This window comes from Pan paniscus, chromosome 2 (assembly GCF_029289425.2).
Source record: "Pan paniscus chromosome 2, NHGRI_mPanPan1-v2.0_pri, whole genome shotgun sequence".
Lineage (NCBI taxonomy): Eukaryota > Metazoa > Chordata > Mammalia > Primates > Hominidae > Pan > Pan paniscus.
This window is the reverse complement of record NC_085926.1, coordinates 110,244,783-110,262,402: the sequence shown is the minus strand read 5'-3', so window position 1 is coordinate 110,262,402 and position 17,620 is coordinate 110,244,783. Positions and strand designations below refer to the sequence as shown.

Sequence of the window (17,620 nt, the reverse complement as noted above, 5' to 3'; positions counted from 1 at the left end):
GTTAGATCCTTCAGAGAAATGGAACACATAAGGAGAGTTCACATTCACTCTGATCTTTCTTCAAAAATGTTGCAGAGAGAAGTGAAGGCCAAACAGGATGCAGTAAACTTACTGGGCAGAAAATACCTATATGAGAGTTTAGGGCTACTTAAGTAGCTAGAATTTGGGGAGGCAGGGTATCATGGAGGGAAGAATTGTGTAGAAAAAGGAGCACCAGAAATTTAAATTTCCTTGGATCATTACTTCAATACTAATCAAAACAAGCAGAGATTTTGCAGGAGGAGCAGCAGAAAAGAGCTGCTTGGGAGCTTTTGGCTGAATGGATATTGTAAAGGCCACACAGCTCTGGCAGATACTTGAGTTCTGACTAGCCATGGTGTATAAACCTCACTGAAAACCACATAGGTTAAGTTGTGAATCCAGAAAGACCATGTCTTAGAAATAAGAATTATGCCCTAAAGAAATGTGTATTTTAGACCCATTTGAAGAAAGACTAGAATCATACCTTAGTAGGATAATGTGACCTGCCAGCAAATTAACTGCCTGACACAAAACTCGGAAACTCTTTACAAGAAGACAATGTAATCAAGACTCTCAAGAATGTGACATCCACAACATGTAGCCTAAAATCTAATATTACTATGCATGTGAAGAAGCAGGAAAATGTGGTCTATTACTAAGGGAAAAAATTATTCAATAGAAACGACCCAAAGGTGACACAGATGTTGGAACCAGCAAAACTTAAAAAAATATACTCAAGAATCTAAAGAAAAAAATGGACATAGGAAATGAAGATATGGAATATTTCAGTGAAGAATTGAAACCATAAAAAAATCTAAAGAAAAATTCTAGAAATAAGAAATATCCAAACTAAAAATTTTCGTTATGAGCTTCATGGCAGATTGGACTGTGCAGAAGAAAAAAAATGAGTTCTAAGTTGATATGTTCTAAAAGAGTGAGAAAATATATGAAGCAAAAACTGATAAACCTAAAGGGAGAAATAGATAAATTATAATTGGACACTTTAATACTCCTCTATATAACTCAACAAATTATAGAACAACTAGACAGAAAATCAGCAAAGATATGAAAGAATTGAAATCATCATCGACAAATAGGATCCAATTGATATTTATGGAAATTATATCAATTGATGCAGAAAAAGCATTTTACAAAATGTAAAATCCATTCATGATAAAAACTTCAAAACATAAGAATAGAAGGGAATTTTCTAATGTTGATAGAGAACATCTGTAAAAAGTCTGTAGGTAACAACGTAATTAATAGTGAAAGACTGTTTTCCCTTTAAGATTTGGAACAATGTAAAAATGTCTACTTTTTCTTTTTGTAAAACTTTATTTTAGGTTCAGGGATACATGTGCAGGTTTGTTATATGGGTAAATTGCATGGCATGGAAGTTTGGTGTACAGATCATTTCACCCAGGAAATAAACATAGTACCCGATAGATATTTTTTCCATTCTCACCTTCCTCCCAACCTCCACCCTCAAGTAAGCCCAGTGTCTGTTGTTTTCTTCCTTGTGTCCATGTGTACTCAATGTTTAGCTCCCACTTATAAGTGTGATACATGGTATTTGGCTTTCTGTTCTTGTGTTAGTTCACTTAAGATAATGATCTCCACCTCCATCCATGTTGCTGCAAAGGACACGAGGACATGGTCTTGGTTTATGTTTTTCCTTTTTTTTTTTTTTTTTAGATAGGTAAACTCATGTCACAGTGGTTTGTTGTACAGAATATTTTATCACCCAGGTACCAAGCCTAGTTCCCAATAGTTATTTTTTTTCCAATCCTCTCCCTTCTCCCATCCTCCACCTTCAAGTAGTCCCCACTATCTGTTGTTCCCTTCTTTGTGTCCATATGTTCTCATCATTTAGCTCCCACTTATAAGTAAGAACATGCAGTATTTGGTTTTCTGTTCCTGCGTTAGTTTACTAAAGATAATGGCCTCCAGCTCTGTCCATTTTCCTGCCGGACATGATTTCATTCTTTTCTGTGGCTGCATAATATTGTGATGTGGTTTGGCTCTGTGTCCCCACCCAAATCTCATGTTGAATTGTAATTCCCAATGTTAGGGGAGGGACCTGGTGACTGGATCATGGAGGTGGATTTCCCCCTTACTGTTCTCATGATAGTGAGTGAGTTCTCATGAGATCTGGTTGTTTAAAAATGTGTAGCACTTCCCCTTTGACTCTCTCTCTCTCTCCTGCTCTGCCATGTGAAGATTTTGCCTGCTTTTCCCCTTTGCCTTCTGCCGTGATTGTAAGTTTCCTGAGTCCTCCCCAGCCATGCTTCCTGTACACCCTGCAGAATCATGAGCCAATTAAACCTTTCTTCTTTATAAATTACCCAGTCTGGCCGGGTATGGTGGCTCATGCCTGTAATCTCAGCACTTTAGGAGGCTGAAGTGGGTGGATCACTTGAGGTCAGGAGTTTGAGACCAGCCCAGCCAACATGATGAAACCCTGTCTCTACTAAAAATACAAATACCTGTAAAACTAAAAATAAAAATACAAATAGCCTGTGTGGTGGTGCACACCTGTAGTCCCAGATACTCAGGAGACTGAGACATGAGAATCTCTTGAACCCTAAAGGTGGAGGTTGCCGTGAGCCGAGATTGCACTGTTGCACTCCAGCCTGGGCGACAGAGTGAGACTCCATCTCAAAAACAAAAACAAAAACAAAAAAACTCAAACAAACAAACAAACAAACAAAAAGCCCACCCAAATCTCAGGTAGTTCTTGATAGCAATGTGAGACTGGACTAATACATATTCTGTGGTGTATATGTACATTTTCTTTATCCAATCTGCCATGGTGGGCATTTAGGTTAATTCTATATCTTTGCTATTTGTGAATAGTGCTGCAATGAGCATAGGCATGCATGTGTCTTTATGGTAGAACAATTTATATTCTTTTGGGCATATACACAGGAATGGGATTGCTGGGTCAAATGGTAATTCTGATTTTAGCTCTTTGAAGAATTGCCACACTGCTTTCCACAATGATTGAACTACCTTACACTCCTACTAACTGTATAAGTGTTCAGTTTTCTCTGCAACCTCGCCAGCATTTGTTATTTTTTGACTTTTTAATAATAGCTATTCTGACTGGTGTGAGATGGTATCTCATAATGGTTTTGATTTGCATTACTCTAATGATCAATGATACTGAGCTTTTTAAAATATGCTTGTTAGCTGCATGTATGTCTTCTTTTGAAAACTGTCTGCTCATGTCCTTTACCTACTTTTAATGGGGTTGTTTTCTTGTAAATTTGTTTAAGTTCCTTATAAATGCTGGATATTAGACCTTTGTCAGATGCATAGTTGGCAAATATTTTCTCCCATTCTATAGGTTTTATATTTACTCTGTTGATAGTTTCTTTTGCTGTGCAGAAAGTCTTACGTTTAATTAGATCAATTTTATCAAGTTTTGCTTTTGTTGTGATTGCTTTTGGCATCTTTGTCATGAAATCTTTGCCACTATCTATGTCCAGCATGGTATTGCCTAGGTCGTCTTCCAGAGTTTTTATAGCTTTGAGTCTTACACTTAAGTCTTTAATCTATCTTGAGTTGATTTTCTTATGTAGTGTAAGGAAGGGGTCCAGTTTCTACCTTCTGTATATGGCTAGCTAGTTATCCCAAAACCATTTATTGAATAGGGAGTCCTTTCCCTCTTGCTTCTTTTTGACAGCCTTGTCCAAGATAAGATGGTTGTAGGTGTGCAGCCTTATTTCTGGGCCCTCTCTTCTACTCTGTTGGTATAAATGTCTGTTTTTGTACCAGTACCCATGCAGTTTTGATTACTGTAGCCCTGTTGGACATTTTGAAGTCAGGTAATGTGATGCCTCCAACTTTGTTCTTTCTGCTTAGTATTACCCTGGCTATTTGGGCTCTTTTTGGTTCCATATGAATTTTAAAATAGATTTTTCTAGTTCTGTGAATGTCATTGTTAGTTTGATAAGAATAGCATTCAATTTGTAAATTCTTTGGGGCAGTATGTCCATTTTAACGATATTGATTCTTCCTATCCGTGAACATGGATTATTTTCCATTCATTTGTGTCATCTCTGATTTCATTGGGCAGAATTTTGTAATTCTCATTTTAGAGATTTTTTACCTCACTGGTTAGCTATATTCTTAGGTATTATTTGGGCAATTATGAATGGGATTGAATTCTTGATTTGGCTCTTGGCTTGGCTGGTGGTGGTGCATAAGAATGCTGATGAATTTTGTATGATGATTTTGTATCCTGAAATTTTGCTAAAGCTGTTTACCAGTTGATGGAGATTTGGGCCAACAATGTGGTTTTCTAGATACAGAATCATGTCATCTGCAAATAAGGATAATTTGACTTCTTTTCCTATTTGGATGCACTTTATTTCTTTCTCTTGCCTGATTGACCTGGCCAGGACTTCCAGTACTATAATGAGTAGGACTGGTGAGAGAGGGCATCCTTGTCTTGTGCCAGTATTCAAGAAGAATGCATCTAGCCTTTGCCTACTCAGTATGATATTGGCTGTGGGTTTGTCATAAAGGGCTCTTATTATTTTGAGGTATCGTCCTTCGATACCTAGTAGATTGAGAGTTTTTAACAGGAAGAGATGTTGAATTTTATCAGAGTCTTTTCTACATCTATGGAGATCATCATATAGTTTGTCTTAACTTCTGATCAATCACATTTATTTATTTGCATATATTGAATCAACCTTGCATCCCAATCAAGCCTACTTGATTGTGGTGGCTTAGCTTTTCCATGTGCTGCTGGATTTTGGTTTATTAGTATTTTGTTGAGGATTTTTGCATCAATGTTCATCAAGAATATTGGCCTTAAGTTTTCTTTTTTGTTGTTTCTCTGCCAGGTTTTGATATTAGGATGATGCTAGCCTCATAGAATGATTTGGGGAGGAGTTTTTCCTCCTCCGTTTTTTGGAATAGTTTAAGTAGAAATGGTACCAACTCTTCTTTGTGTATCTGGTAGAATTAGTCTGCGAATTTGTCTGGTCCATGGCTTTTTTTGGTTGGTCTATTTGTTACTGATTCAATTTGGGAACTCATTACTGGCCTGTTCAGGGAAACACTTTCTTCCTGGTTAAGGCTTGGAAAGATGTATGTGTCTAGGAACTTATCCATCTCTTCTAGGTTTTCTAGTTTGTGTGCATAGGGGTGTTCATAGTAGTCTCTGATGGTTATTTGTATTTTTGTGGGGTCAGTGGTAGCGTACACTTTGTCATTTTTAATTGGGCTTATTTTAATGTTCTCTTCTTTATTAGTCTAGCTAGAAGCTTATCTGTCTTATTAATTTTTTCAAAAATAAAAAGAACCACCGCATCCATTGATCTTTTGAATGATTTTTTGTGTGTGTTTTGATCTCCTCGGTTCAGCTCTGATTTTGGTTATTTCTTATCTTCTGTTAGCTTTGGGGTTGGTTTGTTCTTGCTCCTCTAGTTCTTTTAGTTGTGATTTTAGGTTGTTAACTTGAGATCTTTCTTTTTGATTTGGGCATTTCATGATATAAATTTCTCTCTTGACATTGCCTTAGCTGTGTCCCAGAAATTCTGGTATGTTGTCTTTTTGTTCATATTAGTTTTGAAGAACTTCTTGATTTCTGCCTTTATTTTATTATTTACCCAAAACTCATTAAGAAGCAGGTTGTTTAATTTCCATATAATTGGATGGTTTTGAGTAGTTTTTTAGCCTTAATTTCTGTTTTTATTGTGCTGTGATCTCAGAGTGTGTTCAGTATGATTTTTTTCTATTGCATTTGCTGAGGATTGTTTTGTTTGATTGTGTGGTTGATTTTAGACTCTTTGCCATGTGGTGATGAGAAGAATGTATATTCTGTTGTTTTTTGATGGAGAATTCTATAGAGGTCCATAAGGTCCATTTGGTCCAATGCTGAGTTCAGATCCTGAATATCTTTGTTCATTTTCTGCCTTAATGATACGTTTGCTACTGTCCGTGGAGTGTGAAAGTCTCCCACTATTCTTGTGTGGGAGTATAAGTCTCTTTGTAGGTCTCTAAGAACTTGGTTTATGAATCTCAGTGCTCCTCTGTTAGGTGCATTAATATTTAGTATAGTTAGGTCTTCTTATTGAATTGAACCCTTTACCATTGTGTAATGCCCTTCTTTGTGTTTTTAAAAACTTTGTTGTTTTAAGTCTGTTTTGTCTGCAAATAGGATTGTTTAACTCCTGCTTTTTTTTTGTTTTCCATTTGCTTGGAAAATATTTTATTTTGAGCCTATGGGTGTCACTGCAGATGAGAGGGGTCTCTCAAAGACAGCACACCATTGGCTCTTGGTTCTTTACCCAGCTTGCTGCTCTCTGTCTTTTAAATGGGGCATTTAACCCATTTATAGTCAAGGTTATTATTGATATGTGTGGATTTGATCTTGCCATTGTGTTGTTAGCTGGTTATTATATCAGTTTGTTTGTATAGTTGCTTTATTGTGTCACTAGTCTGTGTATTTATGTGTGTTTTTGTGTTGGCTGTCAGTGATCTTTCCTTTCTATATTTAGTGCTTCTTTCCAGATCTCTTGCAAGGCAAGTCTGTTGGTAACCAACTCCTTCAGTATTTGCTTATCTGAAATAAAAAAAATTTTATTTCATGTTCACTTAGGAAGCTTAGTTTGGCTGGATATGAAATTATTGGTTGAAGATTTTTTGTCTAAGAATGTTGAATATAAGCCCCCAGTCACTTCTGGCTTGTAGGATTTCTACTGAGAGATCCACTGTTAGCCTGATGGAGTTCCTTTTGTAGGCGACCTGCCCTTTCTCTCTAGCTGCCTTTAATTTTCTTTTCTTCATTTTGACATTGTAAAATCTGATGATTGTGTGTCTTGGGGATGATCTTCTTGTATAGAATCTTGCAAGGGTTCTCTGTATTTCCTGAATTTGACTGTTGGCCTCTCTAGCAAGTTTGGAGAAGTTTCATGAACAATTTTCTGAAATATGTGTTTTAAGTTGTTTGCTTTCTCCTCATTCCTTGCAGGGATGCCAATAATTTGTAGTTTTACCCCTTTACATAATCCCATATTTTTCAGAAGTTTTGTTTAAACTTTTTCATTCTTTTTTCATTTTTATCTGACTGTCTTATTTCATGGATCAAGCCTTCAAGTTCCAAGATTCTTTCCTCATCTTGGTTTATTCTGCTGTTAATACTGGCGATAACCTTGTGGAATTTTTGTAGTGTGCTTTTCAGCTATCTCAGATCAGATCTGTGTATCATTTTATTGTGATTCTTAGCTTCCTCGGATTGGTTTTGCCATTCTTCTGAATCTTGATGATATTCATTACTATCCACATTCTGAATTCTATTTCTGTTGTCTCAGCCAACTCACCCTGGTTAAGAACCCATGTTGGAGAACTAGTGTGGTCATTTGGAGGATATAAGACACTCTGGCCATTTGAGTTGACAGAGTTCTTGCATTGGTTCTTTCTCATCTCTGTGTTTGGGTGTCCCTTTAGCTGTGGTGCAGATTGAGTGCAGTCAGTAGACTTCTTTTCTGAATGTTTTCACTGGGCCAAGGCTTTGTGCAGAGTCTTTATTTGCAAATGACTTCTTGTCTTTGGTTTCATAGGGCAGATATGTAAGTGAGGAGGTATTTTTGGTGTTGAAACATTGGGGTGTGAACCAGTAGGTGGTGGTTAGGTATTGTGGTCAGTTGGTGGGCTCTTGCTTGGTCACATGGCTCCCCTACATTTCCTCACAGTTGCAGCCATGCTCTCTGTCAATGCCCTGAACATGTGGGCTCCTTTCCTACTTGAGTGCTGGCTGTAGATCACAAATTGGCACTTCAAGGCTGCCTACCACAGCTCTTGTGTGATCTCACTGTTGCCTTCCCCCACTTGGCGGCAACAGTGGAAAGGACCTTAGCAGTGGTTGTGGATGAAGGTCTTTTGCCTGTCTGCTGGGGGCTCTACCCCAGAGAGATGCAGGTGAGTAATCATTCAGTGCAATTGTCCAGAATGCAGGATCTGTGCTGTGGGCCCAAGCTTAGTGAGGAGACATAGGTTTAAGGGCCCACATAACAGTCTGGTTACTTTTTCATAAGGATGCTGTGGTATGCTGGCAGTCATCTCCAGTCCCTAGTCTCCTCAGATTTTCCAGGACCTGAAGGTATCATTAGTGATGGCTGTGAAACAGAAAAATGGTGGCCTGCCCCTCCCCATCCCTTTGGGAACTCCAACCCAGGGAGGTACAGACATTTTGCCAGCCTGACCACACCAGCAGGAGGTGGCTGGAGTCTCCACTTGGTAGATCCTGCCTACTGCGGAGGAATGGGATCATGGACACACTTAAAAAAGCAGTCTGACCTATTTTCCCAAGGGCAGCAGTGCTTTGCTGGCAGTTCACTCCAGTCCCTGGTCACCTTGGACTCTCTAAAGCCTGAAGGCAACAATGGCTAAGGCTACTAAACAGCAAAGATGGCAGTCTACTCCACCTTCTGAGAGCTCCATCCCAGAGAGTTTTGAAATTGCTGCTGACCAGAAAACACCAGCAGGGGTGGCTGGAGACACCAATCAGGATGTCCCACCCAGTGAGAAGGATCAAAATCAGGAACCTGCATAAAAAGGCATTCTGTCTGCTTTTTCATAGAGCAATTGTGCTGTTCTGGGGGTCTGCTTGAACCTCCAGTTGCTTCACACTCTCCAAAGCCTAAAGGCCACCATGCTTAAGTTGAGAAACAGCAAAGATGGTGGCCTACCTCTCCCTCTGGTAGCCCCATCCCAGGGAGGTTGGAAACTGCTGCTGACCAGAAAACACTTGTGGGGGTGGTCGTAGACTGTGGTCAGGAAATTCTGCCTGGTGAAGAGAACTAGGACCTGGGACCCATGTGAAAATGCAGTCTGGCTGTTTATCCATAGAGCAGCTGCACTGTTCTGGGGGACTTTTCCAGTCCCTAGTCACCTCAGAATCCCTAGAGCTCAAAGGCAACAATGGCTAAGACTGTGTAACAGCAAAGATGGTGGCCCATCCCTCCCACATGGACCTCCATCCCAGGGAGGCTGGGAACCACTGCAACCCAGAAAACACTGGCTAGGGTGACTGGAGAGCCCAGTCTGCAGTCTGACATGCAGAGCTACGTGGAATATTAGCAGAGCAGCCACTCATATGGAGCCCTGGGCACTTTAGATACCTGGGCTTCCCAGCAAAAGTGGCAGCAATTTGAGCAAGGTTGGGGGTTAGATCCCTGTCCATACCTCTAGGAAAGGAAATGATTCAGGGGGCTGACCCAAGACTTGCAAAGATCCATGGGAGAAGCATGGATACCCAGAATCACTCATTCACTCACCCACCCAGAGAGGAGAAGCAGGATCATGGACCTGTGTAAAAAAGCAAGCTGGCTACTCTTCCACAGGGCAGCTGCACTAAAGGCAACAATGGCTAAGGCTATGAAACAGCAAAGACGGTGGCTTGCACCTCCCTCTCAGAGCTTGGTCTCAGGGAGGTGTAATGCTGCTAATGGTGGATGACTGAAGTTTCAAGCAGTGGGTCTTATCCCAGGAGATGCCATGGGAGTGATGCCTGTAGACCATTGCTACTCAGGCCCCCTGGATCACCTCCTTTCCTAGAGTACATTCGGGAGTCTAATCTCTGACTTTGCTGAAGTTGCAGCCACTTTTGCTGGGAACCCCAAGTATCTGAAGCACCTAGGGTCCACGTGTGCTTGGATGGCTGCTCTGCTAAGACTCCATGTTAGACTGAAGGCCCTGATGGAGTCGGTTCATGAGGGGATTTCCTGACCTGAGGGTTGCAAAGATCCATGGGAGAAGAATGGGTGCCCGGAATCAGTCACTCACACACCACTTCCCTGTGTAGGGGAGGCTCCCCTGACTCTGTGTCACTCCTAGGTGGGTGGTCATCCTGCCTTGATTTTCCTTGTTCTCTATAGGTCAAGTTTTTTGCTTTATGAATCCCAATGTGTGTACCTGGATGTTTCAGCTGAAAATGCTGTGTTTACTCACCCCTTCTATTTCTCTCCATGATAGAGGTGCATACTAGCTGCTTCTAGCCAGCCATCTTGGTCAGTTTCCCAATCTTGTTCTTTTTATGACTGCATAGTATTCCATGGTGTATCTGTACCACATTTTCTTTATCCAGTCTACAATTGATGGGCATTTTGCTTGATTTCATGTATTTACTCTTGTGAATAGTGCTGTGATGAACATACACATGCATATGTCTTTATGGTAGAACAATTTATATTCTCTTACATATATACCCAATAATGGGATTGCTGGGTCAAATGGTAGTTCCAAGTTCTTTGAGAAGTCACCAAACTGCTTTCCACTGTGGCTGCCTTAATTTACATTTCCACCAGCAGTATATAACTGTCCCTTTTTCTCTGCAAACTTGCCAGCACCTGTTATTTCTTGACTTTTTAGTAATAACGAGTCTGACTGGTGTGAGGTGGCATCTCATTGTGGTTTTGACTTGCACTTCTCTGGTGATAGCAATTTTCACATGTTTCGCGTGTGTGTTGGCCATCTATATGTCTACATTCTTCTTTTTTGAGTTGTGAAAAACCATAGAGACAACAGGTGCTGGAGAGGATGTGGAGAAATAGGAACACTTTTACACTATTGGTGGGACTGTAAACTAGTTCAACCATTGTGGAAGTCAGTGTGGCGATTCCTCAGGGATCTAGAACTAGAAATACCATTTGACCCAGCCATCCCATTACTGGGTATATACCCAAAGGATTATAAAACATGCTGCTATAAAGACACATGCACACGTATGTTTACTGTGGCACTATTCACAATAGCAAAGACTTGGAACCAACCCAAATGTCCAACAATGATAGACTGGATTAAGAAAATGTGGCACATATACACCATGGAATACTATGCAGCCATAAAAAATGATGAGTTCACGTCCTTTGTAGGGACATGGATGAAGCTGGAAACCATCATTCTCAGCAAACTATCGCAAGGACAAAAAACCAAACACCGCATGTTCTCACTCATAGGTGGGAATTGAACAATGAGAACACATGGACACAGGAAGGGGAACATCACACACTGGGGACTGTTGTGCAGTGAGGGGAAGGGGAGGGATAGCATTAGCAGATATACCTAATGCTAAATGACGAGTTAATGGGTGCAGCACACCAACATGTCACATGTATACATATGTAACTAACCTGCACATTGTGCACATGTACCCTAAAACTTAAAGTATAATTTAAAAAAAACCACAGAAAACATCGATGAAACCAGAAGTTGGTTATTTGAAACAATAAATAAGATTGATAGGTTGCTAGCTAGACTAATAAAGAATAAAAGAGACTGTCCAAATAAACACAATCAGAAATGACTTAGAGGACATTACCACCAACCCCACAGAAATATAAGAATCCCTCAGAAAATGTTGTGAACACCTCTGCACACAAACTAGAAAACCTACAAGAAATAGATAAATTATTGGAAACAACAAACTCCCAAGATTAAACCAGGAATAAATTGAAACCCTGAACAGACCAATAACGAGTTCCAAAATTGATTCTGCATCTAATAACCTACCAACCAGAAAAAGCCCAAACAAATTCATAGGTGAATTGTACTTTAAAGAGCTGGTACCACTTCTACTAAAACCATTTCAAAAAATTTAGAATAGACTCCTCTCTAACTTATACTATGAGGCCAGCATCATCCTAATACCAAAACCTGGCAGAGCTAGCAGAGACACAACAGAAAAATAAAACTTCGGGCCAATATCCTTGAAGAATATAGATGCAAAAATCCTCAACAAAATACTGACATACCCAATCCAGCAACAAATCAAAAAGCTAATCTACCCATGATCTAGTAGGCTTTATCCTTTGGATGCCAGGTAGATTCAATACATACAAATAAGTAAATGTGATTCATCACATAAACAAAACTAAAAACTAGAATCATGTGATTACTTCAATAGATACAGAAAAGGCTTTTGATAAAATCCAACATTACTTCATGTTCAAAACCCTTAAAAATCTAGACATTGAAGGAAGATACCTCAAAATAAGAAGAGCCCTCTATGACAAGCCCACAACCAACATCATACAGAATCAGCAAAAGCTGGAAGCATTCCCCTTGAGAGCTGGAACAAAACAAGGATGACCATTTTCACCATTCCTGTTCAACACAGTTCTGAGAGTCCTAGCCAGAGCAATCAGGCAAGAGAAAGAAATAAAAGGCACCCAAATAAGAAGAGATTAAGTAAAACTATCTTTGTGTGCAGAAGATATGATTTTATACTTAGAAAACTTTTTGTGAAATAGAGTTTGAAGAAAACTACTTTAATCTGATAGAGGGGATTTATTTACAAAGAAAAACTTAAAAACTTAATGATAAGTGACACTTAATGGTTGAATACTGAATACTTTCCCCTAAGTTTCAAATAAGGGCAAATATATCTGCTTTCTTCATTTTTGTGGAACATTATGCTCAATGTCCTACCTCAGGCAATAGGGAGAAAAAAGGCACATGAACTGGTAGATACTAAATAACCAGTAGAACTAATAAGTGAATTTAGCAAAATCATGAAATTCATGTTCAGTATACAAAACTAAATTATATTTTTATATACTAGCAACTAACAGAAAAATGAAATAAAGAACATAATAATAGCATCAAAAACATGTCATAGTAACAAAAATAATGAAATACATATGTATCAGTTATCATTATCTATGGCTATGTAAAAAAATTGTCCCAAAATTCAGTGGCTTGAAACAAGAAACATTTATTATCTCAGTTTCTGTGCGTCAAGAATATGAGTATAAATTAACTGAGTGCCTCTGATTGTTTCTCTCATAAACTTGCATTTAAGCATAAATTGGGAGTGCAGCCATCAAAAGGCTCAACTGGGGCTAGAGAATCTGCTTCTAAGCTGATTGTGTGGTTTTGTTGACAAGATTCAGTTGTTTGAAGGCAGTGAACTAAGGGCTTTAGTTTCTTGTTGACTCTTGGCCAGAAGCCTCTTTGTCATTTGGACCTCTCCATAGGTCAGCTTGCAATATGGTAGCTGGCTTCTCTCAGAATGAATAAGCAAGAGAGCTAGAGAGAGCAAACCCTCAAGACAGAAGCCACGGTCTTTTTATAACCTAATTTTGAAAGTCACTTCCCATTACTTCTTCATATTCTATTTATTAGAAGTGAGTCAATACGTCTAGTCCATATTTAAGATGACTAAGTGTCTAATATCAGCAGTATATTTCAGCGTGTGAGATACACACACACACACACTCAGAGTAAACTGAGTACCACTTTACATTTTCTCTTCCAGAGTGAGATGTATGCAGTATGTGGCCATTTTTGCTAACATACTCATTCTTGACAAAATTCTGATATTATAAAATGTATATGGTTAATATTTGGGCTTGTGACCTGACTTCTAAGAGCTGCTTCTATCACAGAGTTAGGCATTCAATTAACAAAGTAGGAATTTGAGCACAACCTTGTCCACAAGACATTTTAAATATCCACTTAGCCTGGTGTAGTTAGTAGGTGGATGGACGCCACTTTCATAAGTTGAGCTTGAGCTCACTACTCAATTGTGCAGCTTAATATGCTGAGTAGGGACACTCCCCTATGGGTTGTCTTTATATCACCATCTTTCTAAGCCCAGAGATGTCATAAGTGACAAGAAAAATGATAAGATTGAGAAATGGGTGTCACTGCTTCATTTGGAGCACGTTATTAACTATGGTTGAAAGATCAAATAAAATAGTTTTATATTTCAACACAAATTGCTATAAGCAGTCCTTGATGTTTTTTTGATGGTATCAGCTGGAAAGCCTCAAATCTAAGAGGGCTTTCCACCCTAGATATAAAATAGATGTTGCCTATTGCTGTGCTTATAAATGAAAAAGGAAGTTGAGGACACTTTTGCAAATGCCAGAATGTAAGATTCATTCAGTGTGCTCCCTGGGCCTCTAAAGCATGCGTTGACAGGATTTGCTTATTTTCCAAAATTAGCTTCATTCAATATTTATTATTCTCCTTTTCCTCTCTGAGAATGAACTCTGTATAAAATAAGCTTCTGCCTATTTGCATTTATCCTCCAAACCCAATCTAACAGGATGTTTTCATTTTAAAAACAAGAGGGGAAAAGACCAGAGTTTTCAGGAGAAAACTGGAAGAAAATGGGGAAGAAACCTCAGAAAGCAGCTATTCTCAGCAGCTTCCTGGTTAACAACCTTGATGCTGCCTGTACTCTCTGTCTGTATTCTTCTGCATTTAACCTTCAGATTGTAAGCCTTTTTGGCAAGCTTTTCTTCTGTTTTTTAAGCTCTTTTCCTGAAACTTTCTATGAAGGGCTATGGCACCATTAATGCTGCTGAATATCTTTAAACTCTTAGCACAGGCAAGTGTGTAGCTTAAGGCCACTACTGGTGAGGAAACCAAGTGTCCTCTGTGCCTTTTTTCTTTCTGTGAAGTAATTTAAGGACATCTAAAAAATTAGATTTTAAAAAGTTATCATCTTGGTACAACACTGTGTGCATATACACTTGGAAGCTTAAAAAGGTGTTTTGTCTGGAACTTAGAAGCAGCTCTAAATCTAGTAGGGCAGACTTTCTAACATACCTAGTTTTATTTATTGGCTTTGCTGGAGTATGATAGGAAAATGACGACTCTTACTCAGCTCTGGTATTGCTCATAACTTACCAAGAGGCTAATACTAAACTTGGAAAATTGTTTAAGTACATTTTATCAAGCAGTCTGGGTTTTGTTTTTTTATAGTTTTTAATGGATATCTCAAAACTGAAGGAAACTTTAAAGGTTTTTTAATGGTGCAGGTGAAGGTGCCAGTTGCTATTTGGTATCACACTCTACAAAAGCTTAATTACTTTACTTGATGCTGGTTGCTAAGCAGCGATTGTACAGAACATAAGCCTACTGGGTGCCTTTACAAGCCAGAGGCTGATGCTGCACTCTTGATGTCATGTGAGTGATGCACATGCTCTAATTAGATGTGCACATGATGCACATGCTCTAATTGCTCACCAGGAAATAAACCTAGAAACAGAAAATGAAGAACAAAAAGATTGCTCGAAATAAAACATGATCAACATGACCGTATTTTGAAACATTTCAGGAAGGTTGCTTCTTGTCAAACTTGCCTGGCAGAGTTTGTCCAAAACTTGTATTTAATAAATGAACACCTGACTTACAAAAAAAAAAAAAAGATGACTAAGTATCAAGAGATGGATACCTTTGAGAGCCAACTTAGAGGCTTCTTTCCAAAATATGCAAGACTTGTGCACTGAAAACAACATGGCATTGTTGAGATAAATTTTTAAAAACCTACATAAAATATATATTCCAATCATGGATTTGAAGACTTGGAATTATTAGGATGTCACTATACTCATTGCAATTCCAATCCCAGAAGATTTTAGAAAGAGATACCCAAAATCTAAACTCCATATAGAAATACAGAAGACTGAGGATAGCCCTAATAATTTTGAAAAGGAAGAACGAAATTTAAGGACTTATACTATCTGATATCAGGACTTATTATAAAAATACAGTAATTCAGTAGCATGCTGGCATAAGAATAAAAAAAAGATGGAGTATAATAAAGAATTCAAAAAAGACTCACATAGATGGTGAATTGGTTTTTGACACAGATTCTGAAACAGTTCAATGAGAGAAAAAATATTTTTTTCAATAAATGGTGCTTACTGGATTCACTCAGAAAAAAAAAAAAAAGAAAAACTCTATTTTTACCCCACACCATACCTAAAACTGATTTGAGATGGACCATAGACTTAAATATAAAATCAAAAACTGTAAAATTTTTTGAAGAAAATACAATGGTAACCCAATTTTTAAAAAAACATACAACATATTTGAACAGACACTTCTTCAAAAAGAAAGATGTGTACTAATATGCATGTTAAAAGTATTCAACATTACTACTCTAAGGAAATGCAAATTAAAATCACAGTGAGACATGTCGTATGCTATTTAATTTATATGAAGATTTTAGAATTGGCAATTCTTATCTACAGAAGTAGAAATCAAAATACTAGCTGCGTCTCATTGGTGAAGGACTGATTAGGAAGGAGCATTAGAGAAATTTTGGGGATGTGAGATATTTTGCATCTTGATAGGATTGAGAGTTATATGAGTAGATATACACTGTCAAAACTGACAAAATGGTACTTGAGTACATTTCAATGTATGTACATTATACCTCAGATTTCCTTATTACCAATGCTTGGGCTGCACCCTTGACGAATTAGATCAGAATATTCAGTGGGGACCTCCTGGGTACCAATATCTTAAAGTTTCCCTTATGATTCTAATGTGCAACTTTGGGAGCCTCTAGTGTGGTTTCATGCTCTATCCCTAATTGCATCTGTGGATATAGAACAGAAGACTAGCTAGGGTGAAACATAAATTCTGGAAGTTGGAATTCCATAAATCCCCAAAAATGTGTAGCCTCAGATTGAAAAGTGTTAGTTCATTTGTCTATCAAGACTGACTTGAGATACAAGTAGATAAAGATATCAAGTGGCACCAAAGACATTTATTACTCCTTCTTCCTGACAATGAAAGGGTACCAGTGAGGCAAAGTGTGAGGTGGAGAAAACATATCAAGGGCCTTGAGTTGTTCTCCTTTCCCAGGTGAGGAGAATTGTCTGATGCAGATATGCTGGTAATGTTGAATAGAGAATGGTGTGGCCATGCACAGCCAGGTGTGTATAATGGATAAGGATTGATAAAGTATAAGTGTATTCTCAGCTACCAGGAAGTGCAACAGTGGAATTCAAAGATAAATATTCCTTCCCAATGTCTGTATAAGTATTGATTTACTTGTCAAAACTTGTGTCCTAATTTTGGTTTGGTAACAAAACATGGATGAATTACATGCAGGAAGATAGAGAATACCCAGAGTGCTTTCATCTTAGATTAATTCCTCCCCTGCCATGAGCATCTATTAACACAGTACAACCTAGCTTAATTTATATTGGAAAATAGCTTAATTTATATTGGTAAATATAGGATATATTATATGAAATTGTCATGAATACTTACTTTGTATTTTTTTCAATTCTAGATATTATTTCATGGAGTGTTAGTATGCCTAATAACCCTTGTTGTCAATAGATTTATTTTGCCAGTGGCAGTTACTATACTAGGTAAGCCCTAACAGTTACTATTCCTGTGGAGAGAAAAACATTCTAAGTATGGTAAAGAAGTGCTAATAATAAAGAAAGAATCCATATACAGCCTAGGCAACATAGTGAGACCCCCGTCTCTACAAAAAGTTCAAAAATTAGCCAGGCGTGGCAGTGCACACCTGTTGTCCTAGCTATTTGGAAGGCTGATTGGGGAGGATCGCTGGAACCCAGGAGGCTGATGCTGCAGTGAGGCAAGATCACACCACTGCACTCCACCCTGGGCAAGAGAGCAAGACCCTGTCTCAAAAAAAAAAAAAAAGAATCCATATAAATGATATAAATACAAGTCAGTGGTGCCTAATTTTTTTCAAATTTTATTTGACATGTGCAGGTTGGTTACATGGGTATATTGTGTGATGCTGAGGTTTGAGGTACAGATCTCATCACCAAGGTAGTGACCATAGTACCCAAAAGGTAGC

General features: G+C 38.4%; 1 protein-coding gene across 1 annotated transcript in view; it reads left to right on the top strand.

Moving 5' to 3' along the window:
* SLC9C1 (solute carrier family 9 member C1) overlaps window positions 1–17,620 on the top strand; it is a 137,187-nt gene that overhangs the window by 26,397 nt on the left and 93,170 nt on the right. Inside the window, 1 exon segment of the mRNA XM_008978792.4 lies at window positions 17,078–17,159. Coding sequence (XP_008977040.1) covers window positions 17,078–17,159 — 82 coding nt within the window.